The 12,504-nt window shown below is 38.3% G+C and overlaps 1 protein-coding gene across 5 annotated transcripts in view; it reads left to right on the plus strand.

Annotated features, from left to right (window-relative positions):
- INO80 (INO80 complex ATPase subunit) overlaps positions 1 to 12,504 on the plus strand; it is a 73,000-nt gene that overhangs the window by 21,634 nt on the left and 38,862 nt on the right. For all 5 annotated transcript variants that reach the window (XM_071744732.1, XM_071744733.1, XM_071744736.1 and 2 more), the window contains exons 10-21: positions 573 to 768; positions 923 to 990; positions 1,298 to 1,507; positions 2,081 to 2,161; positions 3,343 to 3,438; positions 5,933 to 5,992; positions 6,575 to 6,717; positions 8,305 to 8,389; positions 9,311 to 9,428; positions 10,431 to 10,516; positions 11,510 to 11,677; positions 12,112 to 12,245. In XM_071744732.1, the coding sequence (XP_071600833.1) occupies positions 573 to 768; positions 923 to 990; positions 1,298 to 1,507; positions 2,081 to 2,161; positions 3,343 to 3,438; positions 5,933 to 5,992; positions 6,575 to 6,717; positions 8,305 to 8,389; positions 9,311 to 9,428; positions 10,431 to 10,516; positions 11,510 to 11,677; positions 12,112 to 12,245 (1,445 nt within the window). The remainder of the gene's footprint in view (positions 1 to 572; positions 769 to 922; positions 991 to 1,297; positions 1,508 to 2,080; positions 2,162 to 3,342; positions 3,439 to 5,932; positions 5,993 to 6,574; positions 6,718 to 8,304; positions 8,390 to 9,310; positions 9,429 to 10,430; positions 10,517 to 11,509; positions 11,678 to 12,111; positions 12,246 to 12,504) is intronic.

A 12,504-nucleotide genomic window follows, 5' to 3' on the forward strand; every position in this document is an offset into this window, starting at 1 on the left:
TGAACACAGAGCCATGATAATATCCCAGCTGCATTACCTACTGATGTATTTCACATATTCTACCATAATTCTCTTTACTAGTAAATAACAGAATATTTGAGTTAGATTACCATGTGAGGTTTTTTTTTAACTGTCTTTTAAGACAGTTTAAGACTTTTAAAGACTTTTAAGACTTTTTAGACTTTTAGACTTTTTTTTTTTTAAGACTTTTAAGACTTTTAAAAAGTCTTTTACTGTGGTACTACAATGCTGGGTCTTTTGTCAATCTTTTAATTTTTCAAGGGTAAAAAAAAAAAACTTTTAAACTTTATTACAGTGTTCTTTGCCATGATTGCTGAATTTAAAAACTTTTCATTTACAACATATATTTTAATATAGTTGTTTATGGTTGTTAGTGCTGTTCTGTGCAGCCAGCATTCTCAGCTTTTGATATCACAGTGCTGTGCATAATCTCGATAGTTTGTTTATTGAGACGTTATTAGAGCACAACTTTTTTCTTTAATTATATTTTAAATATTAAACCTTTGTCCTGCTTCTTTCCCCCCCATCCTCTGTTTTTTAAACGTTCTTAGGCAAAGAGGCAGCAACGAAAACTGAACTTCTTGATCACCCAAACTGAGTTATATGCCCATTTTATGAGTCGGAAACGAGACATTGGACATGATGGGATACAGGAGGAAATCCTTCGTAAACTGGAAGACAGCTCTACCCAAAGGCAGATTGATATTGGTGGAGGAGTAGTGGTCAACATCACCCAAGAAGATTATGGTAAATGATTCACCTACAATACTTCCTGTGTGCTCTTTGGAAATTCCCTCTGCACATTATTGTGCAAGCTTACTGTTTCCAAGCACAAAAACTTTCTCTGTGAGAAGCACTGCCATAATTACTGGAATTCTAACATGGAAATAATTGTTTTCAGATAGTAACTATTACAAGGCCCAAGCTCTGAAGAATGCTGAGGATGCTTACCAGATCCATCAGGCTCGGGTATGTATTTTTTTGGATCCATCAAGTAGAAGAGAAAGAGTAGTTGGTAAAGGCCACTGAACCAGGATCTTCCTTAGCAGTCATGGCAATAGGTTTGTTTAATCCTGGGTGCCATATCTGAATTAATTCCATTGCCACTTTGTGTTGAGCAGATAGAAAACCAGAGTATGAAGATCTGGGCTGTAGAATCAGGCTTGTTTTCAGTTAGTTTCTGGGAAACATCCTGTGTCTAATATAAAGTGTAAGGCTTTTTACTCCACAATTTCTTGATAAATATGTTAATCTTATACATACTTTTCCTGTTTAGACCAGATCATTTGATGAAGATGCAAAGGAGAGTCGTGCAGCTGCTTTAAGGGCTGCAAACAAGTCTGGGACTGGCTTTGGAGAGAGCTACAGTTTAGCAAACCCATCTATCCGTGCAGGAGAAGATATTCCACAGCCTACTATTTTCAATGGAAAACTGAAAGGTTACCAACTGAAAGGCATGAATTGGCTGGCCAACCTGTATGAGCAGGTATCTTAGTACAGCTTGCAAATTTTTTACACTTCTGGGATTAAATATTAGAGTAAATTTGGTCCAAAAAAGTAATGGTTTTAAAAATAGACTGTGTATTAAGTCTGTGATATCTTTAGTAGAAAGGCAAATATTATGTAAACCACCTAGCAGTATACTTGATTATTAGGAAATAACAACTTTGAATGGGGTGTTAAGTTCAAGATTCATTATGTGGATGTTTATACAACTCTTATCACTTAGATTGTACACTGAGGAAATTTGCTGCTCAGAGCTGCATGTTGTGTTTTAGGCTCTGAGCAGCTGATAAGCTGCAAGCAGCCTTGTCCATATGTAAGTACCCAGCTGACAGTGTGATTGTAAGGTGCTGACAGGCTGACAAAAAAAAAAACAGCTCAAGAAATGAGTGCAGCTGAGATAAATTATCTCTTTGTGGAAAGTGTGAGAGACAATAAGGTGTTTCAGAGTGCTAACACTGAAACTAAACACTGCCACTAAATTCAGTGGCAACAATTCTAGTTCTGTATGGATTAAAACGTTGTGAAATGTGTTCATAAATGGATTTTTTTGCAGGGCATCAATGGAATCCTGGCAGATGAAATGGGTCTGGGTAAAACAGTACAAAGTATTGCTCTCCTTGCACATCTGGCTGAGGTAGGTGGATTAGAGCTCATTCCTGGTCAGAATGCTTGATAGAAGATGCATACATTTGAAATGAATTCTGGATTGTAAAGCTTTAATGTCTTCAAAGGCATTTAAGAGCATTTCCCTTAGTTTTAAAGCTAACCCTTTGAAAGGATGTGTTTGTAGATACTGATGTGTGCATGTATATATATAAATTAAAATGGACTTTTCACTGAATAATAGCTTTTTGCTTGCAATTTTGTCAAAACCTGGTAAGAGACCACGTTGTATACTTAATGGTTTATTGACTACAAATTGGAGAGACCTGTTGAAATGAAGCCCAAATTCTGAGCTTCATGGCAATCAGCATGGATTTCCATATTTATGGGTCTTTTTCAAAAGCAGAGTTTCTTGTCCCAGGGCAGACAAGCAGAACAAAAAGCAACAGGAGCTTACTTCTTTATGAAGAAAGAGCTAGCTTAATATTTTAAAAAAGCAGGCTTGGTTTGCACCCAGTTACTTTACTTCAGTAGCAGATACCAGCCACGTGATACCAAGAGCAGAACTTGTGATAGTGACCAAATGGTGTCATTTTTTTAATGTGTGCATTTTTTAATGTTCCTTTTGATACCAGTTCACTGGCACTATCAGTCACATTTATGGAAGAGGGAGCAGAGACAACAACTCACCAGTTCATCTGTATGGAGGGGGTACCAGATGAGCCTGTTTCCCTAGAGATTTTTGGAAGTCTGCACAGGGCTTTTACTTTTTCTGGCTTTCAGTTCTGCAGGCCAGGGTTCTAACAACCAATACACTAATAACCCAACTTTGTTACTCACCAGAGGGCATTCTCATGTGATGTGATGGACCAAAGCTTGCCAGAGCCACCTCAAGTTTTTTTTCCTTCCCAAAATGCCAGGGGCTGTTAGTAATGTGAAGGTGACAGCTTCCAGGAACAAAGGAGCAAGGCAGATTGAAACAGTAGTGGTCATTCTGAATAACTGTTATGAAAGAAATTGTAGTTAAACTTTAGATCTGCTCTGTTTGATTTTTGCATCACCCTGCTCTGCAGGGAGGAAGTTTTGTAGTGTTGCATGAAGTTCTCTGTCTTATGTAGCAGCTGTTAAGGTATTAGTTGTAAAGCTGTATCAAACTGTCTCTCTCTCCCTTCCCTCAATTAATTTCTGGGTGGGTTTTTGTGTATTTTTCAGAGAGAGAACATCTGGGGACCTTTTTTAATAATTTCACCTGCTTCTACTCTTAATAACTGGCACCAGGAGTTTGCCAGATTTGTACCTAAATTTAAGGTAATAAGCATGTTTGTTTTCTCCAAAGCAGACTGTTTTATTCTTCTGAGTTCTTTGCCACATCAGGATGCCTGATTATCTTGGAATCTGAAACTCTGTAATGGGCTTGATTCTGATGTTTTTTTCCATCATCTTGGAACATTGAGTTGTCCATAGCTTAAAAATAATCTTTGTTGATTGACATGATTTTCATTTTGCAGCAGCTTGAAGACACCTTCACTGAGGAAATGAAGCAGGGCAGGGAGTGGATGTTCAGTTCTATTGTGTGGGCCTGTCAGCAGATATAAGAATGATATTTCAGTCTTATGGACTGTTTTTTTGTTTAGAGCAGTGTTTTCAGTCACTCATTTGACTTCAATTTGGGTAATATAAAGATTGTACATGAACAAAACAACTCTAGAAAGTTTAGAGGGAGAAAGAATGCAGTTGTTATTACAGAAAGGAAAATACAACTGGTAAACAAGAAAAAGGAGAGATGTGAGGCATAAGTAGGTAAGAACAAAGAGAAGAAATTAAAATAAATTCTTCAGGTGTACTGTGATAGTTAAAACATAGTAAGGTAGAAAGCAAGGAATGATCAGTCACTGAAAAGCAATCTGCTTCCCTGTTTCCCAGTGGAAGATACTGGAGTGTTGCAAAGGAACATTTGAAAATAACTTGTGCTGCTGAAACAGTGCTGCAGTTTTAGAATTAGTCAGAAGCTTCCAGCTATATCTGCAAAGAGTAGATTATAGTTGAAATATTTGACTTGTTAACATAGTAACCTTTGATCAGTTTGGCTTTTTTAAACATCTGATTTCATTTTTGCAGAGAAAATACAGAGAAAATACAGGAACAGTAGAAGACTGTTATAAGTAACCAATATAGTAGTAATATCCAGTCTAATTGTTTGAATCTCTTTGCTACTCAATAAGATGGAGGAAGGGACTTGGAAGTATTACTGTAATACCTGATTCCTTGATATGGGGTAGGGCAGTATTGAAGGACTTGCCTTTTATCAAATTGTTTGCTCTGCCAGATGCCTGATGAGAACATATGTTGGTTATGGTAGTGTATAATTTGAGGTATCTATATGAGAAGTTGTGCTAAAGTATAGTTAAATAGTGGATAATGGGAGTGGTTTGTATTTTAGGATAAATTGGTATTACTGAGACTTTAAAGAAACTGATAAAGTAATAAAAACGTTTAAGTTGGTGAGAAATTACTTTAAGAAGAACTAAAAAACAATCCATATTTTTATTTGCATAGCCTGTAACTATAGAAGCCTTGGTGAAAAACCTGGAGTAGAAAACATTCAAGCAGTATTGTAGAGAATAGGCCAGCAACTCTTTGTGCTTCCTCCTTGTCATGAATGAAATATAGAATAATGTATTTCAGCCTGTGGTCAGGATGCTTATAAAAAGATCATTTTTTAATTTTCTTTTTTTAAATCTGTCTTTATATAGCTGTTGTTCAGATTTATTGTGTAATAGTGTTTATTTCATCCAAGGAAAAGAACATTTATTTAAAGGCTTTCTAGAAATATGATTGTTAGGTCTTTGCAGTTTGCATCTGTCTTTCATCTTGCTGTTTTTTCCCCTTTTCTGATCATGCAGAAGTGCTTTTAATTGTACAGAAGCATATAGTCAATTATGTTGGCTGTAAATCACACGAATTAATTTCTTCAGGTTCATGGCAGAATATATAAACTAAGAGGCAAATCACTTTTTTGTTGTCTGATGCTTTTTTACTGGCATCCTTATCTCAGAACAATTGGAAGAATATTGAACTAAAGGCTCTTTTGAAATTTGGAGCAGATAATTTCAAGGATGGAGGAGTTTTCTGGCCTTCCCCAACCTCCATTCCTCACTTTTAGTGATGTGTAGTCCTCTCATCAGACAGAAGATGGCAGTACAGTATTATTAACTAATAATTGGTTTTTTGTGCACTGCAAAGATTTGTACTGACATAATAGGACCCATGAAATTCTGAGCTATAAATGGATTAACAGATTTCTCTGGTAGTAGTGGTTACTTTTAATAATTCTTACATTGAATATATCCAGGCCAGGTGTTTGAACTTTATCTTAGAGTTTGGGGGACAGTTCTGAAACAGAAAACTAGAAAACCAACAGAAAACCTGGGAATGTCAAATAGGTGAATCAGCACTCTAGGCCTGTAGGGTTATCTGTAGCAGGTGAGGGCAGACCTCTTTCTGCCAGAAGCAAAGTAATATTTTTAAATTTTAGAAAAAAATTCTTATAACGTGTAACTTGCTATGGGGCATTTTGAGATTCTGCTGTAGCTTGATGTAGTCTTTGTACTGGCATAAGTTGCTTGAAACCTTTGCTCTTAAGTTTTTTTAAGTGCTTTCCAATTTTTTCCTCTGTGCTAAAAGGTATAATTTCTCTTGTTCTGGAGAAAGAAGCCTTGTCTTTCTCATTTTTTAGAATGCATAGTATAAAATTCTAGAGCAGGTATTTAAAAATGTCTTTTCTGGTTTTGTACTGTTCCAGGTGCTACCTTACTGGGGAAACCCACATGATAGAAAGGTGATCAGGAAGTTCTGGAGTCAGGTAATACCAACGTGCCCATGTGCTTTCACCATTTTTGTTATTTGTGAAGAGTAAACCAGAAGCTGTTGCAAATGATGTGTAGATATGGAGCTCTGTTTCTTGGACCACATAGTAGCATTTTCATTAAGATAGTGAGGTAAAAGGCTTCTCTTGTGCTGGAGAGCAATGCACTGCAGGCAATTCAAGGCAGTATGGAGTTCAGTTTGAGAAATTAGAGCTCTGTAAACAAAGGAGGAAGTTTCAGTGTCAAGGACTGTTGATTTCACTTGAGTAGCCTCACTCAGGATGCCCATGTGTATCATCACTGCAGGCCTGTGAAGTTGTTCTTGATTTGGGAACAGAATTTTGTGTAGAGTTCAGTGCTTGGGTTTTGTCTGGCATATTGAGAAGCATCTGAAATTGGCTGAAGTCCAGGTCCCCCAGTTGAATAACCATGCTGTAATTAATTTTAAAAGTCATCTGAGGAAAAATGCACTAATAATGAGAATTATGAAACAGAGACCTGAAGTTACAGTATGCACAAATGAATGTTTCACAACGTACTTACATTGTGGGGTTTTTTTTCTTATTTTATGGTTACAGAAGACATTGTATACTCAGGATGCTCCTTTCCATGTGGTGATTACCAGCTACCAGCTAGTAGTACAGGATGTGAAGTATTTCCAACGAGTGAAGTGGCAATACATGGTGCTGGATGAAGCACAAGCACTCAAGAGTAGCTCCAGGTAATAAATTAACCAGGAACAAAATCTTGCCTCTGCATCAACCTCTTAAAAAAATATCAAGAAAACATCAAGATTACTCAAATTGGTAGAAGTTAAAATTGACACATGTAAGATTCTTTAACTGTCTATACCTCCAGGGTATATCTATACCCTGTATCTCTATACCTCTGACACTGGATTGACACTATTTTTTTGCATTTAGATTTTCTTTCTCCAAATAGTAAAATGAAATTAAAAAGTAATTGTGGAGCAGAAACTTATGTGAAGTACAGGACAGCTAAACAAAACAGTGTGAAATACTGTTCTGTGTGAAATACTGAAGTGATTCTGCCCCTGTGCTCAGCCCTGGGGAGGCCACAGCTTGAGTCCTGTGTCCAGTTCTGGGCCCCTCAGCTCAGGAAGGAGCTTGAGGTGCTGGAGCAGGTCCAGAGAAGAGCAAGGAGGCTGGGAAGGGATCCAGCACAAGTCCTGTGAGGAAGGGCTGAGGGAGCTGGGGGTGTTGAGGCTGGAGAAGAGGAGGCTCAGGGGAGACCTCATCACTCTCTCCAACTCCCTGAAAGGAGGTTGGAGCCAGGGGGGGGTTGGGCTCTTTTCCCAGGCAACTCTCAGCAAGACAAGAGGGCACAAGAGGTCTCAAGTTGTGCCAGGGGAGGTTTAGGTTGGACTTTAGAAAGAATTTCTTTCTGGAGAGGGTGCTCAGCCATTGGAATGGGCTGCCCAGGGAAGGGGTGGATTCTCCATCCCTGGAGATATTTCAAAAGAGCCTGGATGTGGCACTCAGTGCCATGGGCTGGGAACTGCAGCGGGAGTGGATCAAGGGTTGGACTTGATGAGCTCTGAGGTCCCTTCCAACCTGGCTGGTTCTATGATACTGTTCAACTTCATTCCTCACTGCTCACTGAATTCTGCCCAGTGAACAGGCTGTAGTCTTTAGTGCCCATTGCTTATATTGGCTCTGTGAAATGCATTATTTTGATTCCTTCTTAAGTGGGACTTCCCAGACACAATTGAAGGTCAGAACCCTGAGAATGCTGTCAGCTGCAGTAAAGCCAAATCTTTGTCATAAAACTATGCCAGCAGATTTTCTGCTTGTTTTCAAGTATCAGATTTGTCTGTCTTCAGTAGCTGCTTTCCCATAACCTTTGCCCAGGTTGCCACTGGACACAGTAAGTTCAAGACAGCTTTAGATGCAGACTCACTCAGACTGAAGTCTGTGTCTTCAGCATTCTTAGGAAACTGCCCCTCTAAGAGGATTGTAATGTATAGCTCAGCACTCCTGTCACTCCTCCCATTTTATTAGTAGACCTGAGATTTTGTTAGTATTCAAGCATTTGTATTAAAAGTGAGTAAAAAGATACTTGGAAAAATAAAATTAAGTTATGCACATTTCTTTTTAATATGTAAAATATTGATATTTACTATAATTACCCTCTGAAAGACTGGGGAGTAGCTGTGATAGTTTTGCCCAGGGAACTCCAAAAATCTTTTGGGTAGGTCACTGGATGCAGTTGGTCTTAAAATACCTTATGTTTAATATCCTCCTACAAAAAAATGGTTTTAATTATTTTTCTTTATTTTGTTCATTAGTGTTCGTTGGAAGATTCTTCTACAGTTCCAGTGTCGAAATAGATTGTTGCTGACTGGGACCCCAATCCAGAATACAATGGCTGAGGTATTTGGATGCTGTTAAGAGTGGACTTTATAACAGGAATATACACTAAATAAATGTGAACAGTTGAGCAACAGGTTGTGTGTGTGTGGTTGTGGGATCATGTTTGTAACAAACCCCTGGCAAACATGGAATCAGTTCTGGGAAGCAGAATTTGGAAGTGCACCATACATTGGAAGAAGATACCCTATTGTCAATAATATTTAGCTTTCAGGATGAAATCTAGTTCTGGCTTTTTCTGCTATTGGCTGAAATAATTGTGCTGTGTTTGTTACTGCTTTCTAATGATGCTTTAAGCTGATGTATTTGGCATTTGGCTCAGGGAAGAGAATGTGTCAAGAGTTTTTGCTTAATTTTGCCACTTTCTATAAGGAGGGCAACTGGGCTGGTGAAGGGACTCGAGCACAGATCCTATGAGGAGAGGCTGAGGGAGCTGGGGGTGTTGAGGCTGGAGAAGAGGAGGCTCAGGGGAGACCTCATCACTCTCTACAACTCCCTGAAAGGAGGTTGGAGCCAGGGGGGGGTTGGGCTCTTTTCCCAGGCAACTCTCAGCAAGACAAGAGGGCACAAGAGGTCTCAAGTTGTGCCAGGGGAGGTTTAGGTTGGGCATGAGAAAGAATTTCTTTATGGAGAGGGTGATCAGCCATTGGAATGGGCTGCCCAGGGAAGGGGTGGATTCTCCATCCCTGGAGATATTTCAAAAGAGCCTGGATGTGGCACTCAGTGCCATGGGCTGGGAACTGCAGCGGGAGTGGATCAAGGGTTGGACTTGATGATCTCTGAGGTCCCTTCCAACCCAGCCCATTCTATGATTCTGTGATTCATGTAATTTTGGTCATAAAGAGCTTCAAGGGCTTAAGATCCCTAATTACCTTGTCCTTAGTAGGGGGACTTTTCTTATTTACTGTTTTCTTTTTCTTTTAGCTGTGGGCTCTGCTGCATTTTATCATGCCAACACTGTTTGATTCCCATGAGGAGTTCAATGAGTGGTTTTCTAAGGACATAGAGAGCCATGCAGAGAACAAATCTGCCATTGATGAGAGTGAGTGTATTTTTTATGTTAAATGTATGATGTCTTTTCCAACAACTTATGGATAAACTTGATATATATTTTTATGTATGAGAAATGTCTTCTAAAGCAGACAGTGCATAATGGAATTGGAAGGTTATGGGTTGTTGTCCATGGTTTTGTCAAACCTTGTTTCTGACTGTAATATAGCATGTGTTATGAATAGACAAAAATGTTCTGAAAATGTTGGTTTCCTGCTTGTCTTCAGTCATTCTCCTTCCCAAAAACAGGAGAACAAACATTTTAAATATTTATTAGTTTCTATGGAGTAGATCACCTTGGAGATCTCCTGAGTGTGTTACCAGCTGTAGACAGAAAAATATGACCCAAAGCACTAAACCTCTTTACAACACCAGAAAAAAAAAAAACATTAAAAATCTTTAAAAATAAAAATAATAATTAAAAAAATCCTCATTTAAATCTTCATTTAAATTTTAGAGTCTATTTATGCAGAAAAATCCAGCTAGATAAAATAACTAATTTGTAATTGGACTAGAACACAGAACAGTTGGAACTTGGCACAAAAGTAAAGGCTGTAAAGCTGCTCAAATCTCCAGAACTTTCTTTTTACAGGGTGTTGTTAAGACTGCAGTTACCTGTCAGTGCAATGTGCCCTGGTTTTGTAATGTTATGATTTTGGGAGTGTCATGGTTTCTCTTCAGGAATTACTAATGTGTCACTTGAAACTTTTCACTAATAGTGAGTGATGAATTTAAGGCCATATTCTCAGCCTAGGGGAATATAGAACACATAAAATGCTTTAGAAGTTCATTCTTTGTAGCAAATCAAGAAGTTAAACAGTGTAGCTCATGACTCACTTAAGAAAAAAGGAAAACAACAGAGAAATGCCAGCTTTGGTTGTAAGAACTGGTATGGAAGAAGTGGCTGAGTAGTAAGTGACTTTGTTTGTAGTAGAAAACTGTTTTTTTATTTGGTGGACTAATTGTTCCTTTTACCCTCTTCCCTTTATTTCAGATCAGCTGTCCCGCTTGCACATGATCTTGAAGCCTTTCATGTTGAGAAGAATCAAGAAGGATGTTGAAAATGAGCTGTCAGACAAGGTGAGAAAAAGTACTTATCTGGAATGAGTATTTCAACTGTTGAAATATTGAAGTATTTCAACTTTACTGTCATAATTGTGTTCTTTAATCTGTTTTTTTGGAAACTTGCCTGTCAGTCTGCATACCTGAAATTTTATTGTAGACCTTTCACAAACTTTGAGTTTTTGGCACCACATAGCAGCAATCTCTTCAGATGTGAATGTAAATGAAGAACTCCTAATTAATAAATTTTTCTTCTAGAGAAAACATTTTGTTAACAGTTAAAATTGGAAGTCTTTAAGACTGAAGTTGACAGAATTACCACTAATTTTATTGAATGAGATTGATATAGCTATGATTGGGTGATCAGTATCTCCAGTTGCCTCTATGCAGGATTTGGAATGAATTTAGGATCCTTTTTGTTTGCTTGTAAAGACCAAGAAATGCATAACAGCAACATCATACTTATGTTAGGCTCTTCATTAAAGGTGGATGATCTTAAGCATGGTCAGCATGTCCTCAGGTTTTTGGACCACTGGCTTGGGGATACCAGGATTGTTCTAATGCACTTACACAACTTCACAACTAGAACTTCCCACAGAAAACTGGGATGTGATGAACTTGTTGGCTTCTGTCACCTGATTAAAACTGCTCTAAATGGGTAGCATTTTAACAGTAGGAACTGAGGTCAGATTATAAGCTGATCAGCTGCAGATGAGATTTTTCCTGGCTTCTTCTGTGTCTTATCTGTTGATTTAGTTGTGCTCAGACACTTGTAAAGGTCAGTCTTCCACATCATTACATAAGCCTTTACAAAATATAGGTTCATACAAAATGAACCTATCCCATGCTGTATCCTAAAATACATGTATGAATGCAACTGCTTCTATTTCTATTTTTGGGAGAAAGTTATATTTCCTTTGAGATACATTTTCTCTGCTTTGTGTATAGTGATATGGTCATCCTCCATTTCACAGATAGAAAAAAGGGTCAATCTTCATTACTGTTTTTCAGATTGAAATTCTTATGTACTGCCAGCAGACAAGTCGACAGAAGCTGTTGTACCAAGCTCTAAAAAACAAAATCTCTATAGATGACCTCCTGCAGTCCTCAATGGGCACTACTCAGCAAGCACAGACCACCACTAGTAGTCTCATGAATCTAGTCATGCAGTTCAGGAAGGTAAGACTATTTTAAATAATGATGTTTTAAATAATGATTTTTTTAAAAAGTATAACTAGCTCCGAACTAAAATACAGCTTCTAGAAAACACCATATTAAAAAAAATTTGGCATTGGCCTGCAAATTTGCAGGCAGTTCAGTTGTGCTTGTGATGCAGTGCAGTGAAGTAGAAAAGCATGAGCTAAATGGTGGTTTGGTTACAAATTGGTTGTGGAAGGCAATAATTCACTTGGGAAAGAGAGGCAACAGCTGTCATGTGAATAGGGAAGGATATGATGCAGTATTGGAATTTGAGTCATTAAACTAAAATAACTGTGACATAATAATCAGTGTAAAACTTCAAGTGGTCAGCAGTCATGGTTGATTTGGGCTGTAAATGCTGCATTGGACCAAAGTGATTGCTCTGAGTGCCTGAGGTGCTGTCTTTCTTACAGGTGTGCAACCATCCAGAGCTGTTTGAGCGACAAGAAACTTGGTCTCCATTTCACATCTCCCTAAAGCCATACCAGATCTCAAAGTTCCTCTATCGTCACGGGCAGATCAGGGTCTTCAACCACTCCCGGGACAGGCAAGTGCACTCCTTCCTCTCCAGCTTAGCAGATTTAGTGTTACTACTCACACTTATTTTAGCTTTCTAAGTACCAGTTATCTCCCTTACCTGATAGATTGAATTGGCATTGGCTAAGCAATGCATTCCTAGTTTTCTTTTGTTCATTCAGCTGTGAAGCATCTGATACCTGATGCTGTTTCTTGATGGAATCCTCATCATCAAATGTCCCTTTGACTGAATAAGAAAGTCAGGAAGAGGAATTCAGAGGTGTTGCTGA

Source organism: Heliangelus exortis, chromosome 5 (assembly GCF_036169615.1).
Source record: "Heliangelus exortis chromosome 5, bHelExo1.hap1, whole genome shotgun sequence".
Classification (NCBI taxonomy): domain Eukaryota; kingdom Metazoa; phylum Chordata; class Aves; order Apodiformes; family Trochilidae; genus Heliangelus; species Heliangelus exortis.